The sequence below is a fragment of the Macrobrachium nipponense genome, chromosome 39, assembly GCF_015104395.2.
Source record: "Macrobrachium nipponense isolate FS-2020 chromosome 39, ASM1510439v2, whole genome shotgun sequence".
NCBI classification, from domain to species: Eukaryota; Metazoa; Arthropoda; class Malacostraca; order Decapoda; family Palaemonidae; genus Macrobrachium; species Macrobrachium nipponense.
In genome coordinates, this window is record NC_061099.1 from 50,102,467 (window position 1) to 50,108,542 (window position 6,076).

The 6,076-nt window shown below is 36.4% G+C and overlaps 1 protein-coding gene across 2 annotated transcripts in view; it reads left to right on the plus strand.

Moving 5' to 3' along the window:
• LOC135210336 (protein SET-like) overlaps nucleotides 1–6,076 on the plus strand; it is a 27,522-nt gene that overhangs the window by 20,010 nt on the left and 1,436 nt on the right. For both annotated transcript variants that reach the window (XM_064243224.1, XM_064243225.1), the window contains exon 5: nucleotides 2,046–2,238. In XM_064243224.1, the coding sequence (XP_064099294.1) occupies nucleotides 2,046–2,238 (193 nt within the window). The remainder of the gene's footprint in view (nucleotides 1–2,045; nucleotides 2,239–6,076) is intronic.

A 6,076-nucleotide genomic window follows, 5' to 3' on the forward strand; every position in this document is an offset into this window, starting at 1 on the left:
TGGCCTCATAAAACAGTTTTTCAGCTATCACTGCAGCCACTATCGCCATCTTCTGGAGATTCTTCAAACTCTCAGGCAAATGGGAAAAATTAGTGCCGTGGTGCAACCAATGTGATTGCCATCCTCTCAGAGACAATATTCCTGTCCTAGTAGACATTTCTAGTCATTTTAGAAATTATGGGATGCTATTAAGGGTTATTGCTGATGTCCTCTCCTTTGAGAAATGTCAGGAAGCTATTAAGAGTTATTGCTTGATGTCCTCTATTGTGCATGGCCTTGTCTTGGGAGATGGCGTAAGTATTTCTTAACATTTTTAGCCTCCAGTAAATCTGTCCTTTGACGTCCAGTGACACCACAAGTTAGGACTTACTTAGTTCTGAGCTGGCTTGCAAAATCACCTTATAAGCCTCTGTAATGTATTTTAGATTTGATAAATAAGACTGTTTTTCCTCATTGTGGCAGCCTTGAAGAGTATCAGTGAGCTCATGCTTCTTTCAGAAGTTTCCCACTAAGTTATTTGTCTTCAGTTTATCTCCTTTTTTTTTTTTTTATTTATTTATTTTTTTTGCGGGGATTGTGTTCTTGTCTTTTTCTGTATACTCATCATTGTGATTGGCCAGTGTCCAAGAACTCCATTTTTCATTTGTATTGACAGGTAATAAGTCAGTTTATTCAACATCACAGGAGGATCTCATTACAGTCATCCCTATCTTGTAAGTACAGTTTGGAGCTCCATGTCATACTTAGGATGGGCTCTTTCAATTGTCTTAACACCTTTGTCAAGGTCTGTGTGATGTCATTTTCTAAGACACTTGGCATTCCTCAGGTTCATCTTTGCACTGAGCCCTGGATTTCCGTTGGAAGGGTTCGATCAGTCACTTTCCTCATCCCCACAATTCATTCTTTGATGGTCGCCACATGAAGGCCTGTATTTGCAGGTGTACCTGCCATTTTCCTCGTGGCATGATGAATGCCTTTCTTTGAGTGGTTCCCAGCTGCAATCTTGTTACATACAGTGTATGTCAGTGCAATCGCCAGGAGATTCACTGCAGTTTGCCATGGAAGTGCTCCTTTTTTACTTGCCCTGGGACTGGATTTCCAGCAGCTACATCTTTTCTTGGTTTCACCTGCTCCGTCCCTTCATAAATATGGATTGTGGGGGTATATGATGTAGGGTTTTTATTTAAAAAAATATGATAAAAGTATTTTGTATTGATCACATTTTTCTGCCCTCTGGCGCAAGATTGAATATTAATAGATTAGCTATAAGAATCTGGGAACTGGCCAATCCTGCATGCTGGTACTGTTTTATTTTTTTGTCTCACTTTTGCACTTGGATGCATTCCACATGATTCTGGGATGCATTCCACTTGATTCTGTGCTGATAAATCTTATGCACGAAAGGAAATCTGGGTAGCGTATGGTGTTGCTTACCATCTTATGCTCTGGGTAGCGTATGGTGTTGCTCACCAACTTATGCACAAGAGGAAATCTCGGTAGCTTATGGAGTTGCTCACCACCTTTGGATAAGTTGGAAATGTGGATTCATGGTAAATGATTGAGAATGAAGAAGGTTAGGTCTTTGAATTTCTTGTTACACTAGGGAGGCATTGGACTGTGAAACAGAGGATGAGAGAGGGTAGTGAAGAGTGATTGCTAGATTGTTAAAGGTGCAATCAGAAAATCATATTATAAATGAGGAAGTGCTGTCAAGATGTAATATCCACCTGTTGGGAAAATGGGCAAATATGAGGCATTGAGATGGTTGTGACATGAAATAAGTATTGATGTGTAACGGTTGTTGGTCAGGAAAGTAAAAGATGTGAAAGCAAGATCAAGACCAGTGGTAAGTAAAAAGGGCATGAATGAAGACTTTAATTATATGGGAATTCAGGTGGTAATTATATAATATTTCAACACCATAGGGGATGAAAGTTGACACAAAAACACTGACTGCTGACCCATCTTGTTGGATATACAGTAAGAGGATTGTATTTAAATTTGTGTATCACTAACATTATTAATTAAATTGCTTTTTATTTCAGGTTATAAAAGATGATATGTGGCCCAATCCATTGCAATATTTTTTGGTTCCCGATATAGAGGTGGAAAATGGTGAGGGAGACGAAGATGAAGATGAGATGGAAGATGAAGAAGTTGATGACAGTGTAGTTGTTGTGGAAGAGGAAATTGAGGAAGTTGATGAAGAGGGTGTAGAGGAAGAAGAAGTACCAGAAGGTAATTCCCTTTTTTCTGATTTGATTGTATAATATGTATTTAGGCCATATAATGCTTGTGAATTAACTGTGTTCATCACTCGTCAATACATAGGTGGTTTTTTATTTATCAAAGGGGAATGAGAGCAGATCAAGTATTTTCAAGAAGCAATTATAGTCTAGTATCAAATGATCTCTTTCCTCGACAAGGACATCTTCCTAACAAAAGAGAAAGTTGTAAATAAATCAGCCTCACAATCAAGAGTATCAACTTCTCAAAATAGTAATCCAAACTAAGACCATTCATATCCCCCTGTCAGACAGATAGACATAGATAAAGTCAGTATGCCACTGTTTCCAAAGAAATCCTGTATCCGTACATTGGATTATAAATTCCTTAGAGGATAAATAAATAGAACTTCCCAGCTAAAGGTTGAGACTGGGAACTCAAATTCTACAATCAGTAATGGGAAACATTTTGCAGTTTAACTGCGAAAGTCTCTTGTCACATGATTACAATCCTATTATGGTATGTTTATAAGAAACAAAATTAGGTAACCACTGTTATAATCCAGGACAAACCTATGCATTCTATTTCTTTATGCCGCACATCATTGAAAGGGGTAAAGGAAGAGCTAGTATAATTTACAAACAATCTGCAATGCAGTGCTGTCATACTTGATATTGAATATGTAGCTCCTGAGGTAATTTCCAGAAGTTTACAGTTTGATCAGTATATCTTGCTGCAGAAAATTATATCTCATGGAAGAATTGCATAATTATATTTTTTTATGAGACTTCAGTGCCCATCACAAATTATGGGATTAAAACTTTCTAGAAGCAGCAGTACTAAAGAGTAACTCCGATTCTAAGTATCTCCATGATGAATGATGGTTTCCAATCTATTATAATGGAGCACATAATACCACCTTGGTAATTGACTGGACTTTTTGCTCTCCAGATTTTGTCCTTAACTATAGATGGCCAGTAAATGATTGTCATGGTAGTGACCATTGGTCAATTCACCTAGAATTGGCAACAATTTCCCCTGATTTGTCCACTCCAAATTGGAAGACTCAAGAAGCTGGTTAGGCAAAATTCATTGGCAGTGTTAAAGTAGCATCACTTATTTGAAACCTTTGAGATTCATATTGAGGCATGCAGCCACCTCAATGACAAATTTATCACGACTACTAATGATGAAATACCTGAATTGTGGCAAACTTGGGTGGACAAATGTAGCATTGAGGAGAGAGATCAGGAATTGCAACAGGTATAAAAATAGTGGGTCTTAACATGCCAAATTACTTGTAAGCTTTCCCAAGCAAAATCATAACTCTTAAAATAAAAGCTAAGTGAGATTCCTGGATGCATTATATAAATGGAAACCGTAGATTCAGATTTCCTTAAACTTAATTTAGGAAACTGAGTTATTCATTTTCCTTGAAAATGAGCAATGAATTAATCATTAACGCTGGTGATGATGCTGTTATTTTTGGTGAAAAGCTGCAGTATTTTGTCTTGAAACAAGGAATGAGTCCCCAAGGAAGTGTACCAAGTGTTACTTGTTCTCAGTATCTCTCAGTAAGATGATAGAAACAGTTTCAACTCCAGTTAGGAGTTCTTTGTTGATAATTTTTCCATCTGCTGCATTGCCCGTGATCCACAAATAACAAGTAGACAAGACTTGAGAGTGAATAATTCTGCCGCTGAATGGGCACATGACAATGTATTCAAATTTTCTGCTTCAGAGGTGATGTATGTTTCAACTGGGGAACAAAGCACGATCTGACAATTAAAGATGGATGGTAGTATCCTAACCTTATTGATGAAGTGAGGTTTCTTGGAATATTTGACAGTATATTCACTTGGTCTTTCAGCATAGAACTTCTCAAAAGAATCACTGGATAATTTTAAATAGCGTATCCAGTTTTTAATTGGGGAGTAGATTGAAACTATCCATTTCAAACTAAAAGTACATCTCTTGAAGAGTATGGCTGCTAATTTTACTCAAGTGCTTGTAAAGCTCTACAATGAAAAAACTAGATGTAATACACATGGGTTTACATATACAGGCAGTCCCAGATTATCAGCTTTCTGGTTTTATGGCGCTCCTCCAGCGACGATGATAACTTAATTTTCGGTGCCAATCACTGGGGATCAGCACTGTTACTCCCAATATTCAGTTATCATCACGCCTTCAGGAATGGAACCCCCACCGATAACGGGACTGCCTGTATGTTCTAGAGCTTTCAGAATAGCCTGTTCAGTGGAGAGCGTATTTTGTGGACACAAAGTCAAATGCATGAAGTCTAGAAAGGAAAGAACTGGGGCTGTGCTGCATAAAAGTGCTTAAAGCTCATCTTGAACCCCAAGGAACATACAAAGTTCTACTTGTGTGGATCAAAGACGTAGACATTTCAACTGTGTAATGATGGGGCTTATATAGCTTAATTATCAAGTAATGCTTGATTTTTACAAATGAATTGACAGCCATATTAAAATCTCAAGAACTTGTGAATAAAACTAATGGCAAAGATTTCACAAATTACATAGATTCCCTTGGTAATGTTAAAAGGCTATTAGTCAGTTTAGCCCTTCCCTTCCAACTACAGTTATACCTCAACTCACAAACTTAATTCGCTCAAGGATGCAGTTTGTGACCTGAATCAATTTCTCCCATTTAAGATAATGTAAATACAAATAATTCATAAAAAATTGAAAAAAAAAATTAAAGTTTCTGAGGTTTGATGTTTTTCCGAGACATATAATCTTAAATAACCTTAATTACATACAAATACAGTTCACCATGCATGGTACATTTTACTTAAAGCTATATTGGTGAGAAATGGAAATACTGATTTGAGGATTTTCGCCTCAGGATCGAGCACCGACCTTTTTTTCAAATCAGGCACTCTTAGTGGGTACGCCACTCTGCTTACCAGCATTGCTTGCTTTATAGTTACTGTTTCTTTATTAACATTGCCTTCATCTCTAAAAATGCCAAAGCTTTTGTCCTGCAGTTTATATTAATAAACAGCATAAATAAGAATAAATTTTTATTCATGTCACACAATTGAGTGTTAAGAAAGTATGCCACTAACTTGAAGCAGCAGGTATAGCTTTGGCTGAAGAAAAATAATGAGCAGGCTAAAACAATGTGGAGGCAAAAGCCAATGCCTGAAAATGACAAAATCACACATGTTCATTTAATTTACTGCATTTATAACATAGTTGCATTTTAAAACTCAGATTTGGTAATTTACCAAAGAAATGTCTGGATAAAGTTTCATTTTGCAACTAAAGACAGTGATGATGATGATAAAATGCAATCAGCTTATGATTTCAAGAATGTAAACAAAACCAGATTGCAATGTTCATATTTTGTAATACCATAATGTGACAGTAATACATGCAATATAATCAGATACAGTAAAATAACAGTTTTATTAAAAATGTTATTATTTTTTGGAGGGTGGGATGTTTGTGTTTTCCAAGCCTGAAACTTGGTTCGCGAACCAGAACAAAAAAAATTTTTAACATCTAGTTTTTGTAACCCAATTTGTTTGTTAACAGGACTTTTCATCAACCAAGGTACCATTGTATACTTAGAAAATCCAGGGATGTTCATGTCTCTTATAAATGGTGTGTGAAATGACATATCTGGTCTTGAACAAAATTGGCAAAATAAATTGAATTCTTTCTCCGAGAACTGGAAATATCAGAAAAGCCATACATGGCTGACTTTTGGTTATTGTCACACCAAAGACATTGTGGAGTTGAGACGAAGTTTTCAAAGTCTGTGTTCCATAAAAAAGGTTTTAAATGATGAAATAAATTTTACGGAATTCCTGAAAACT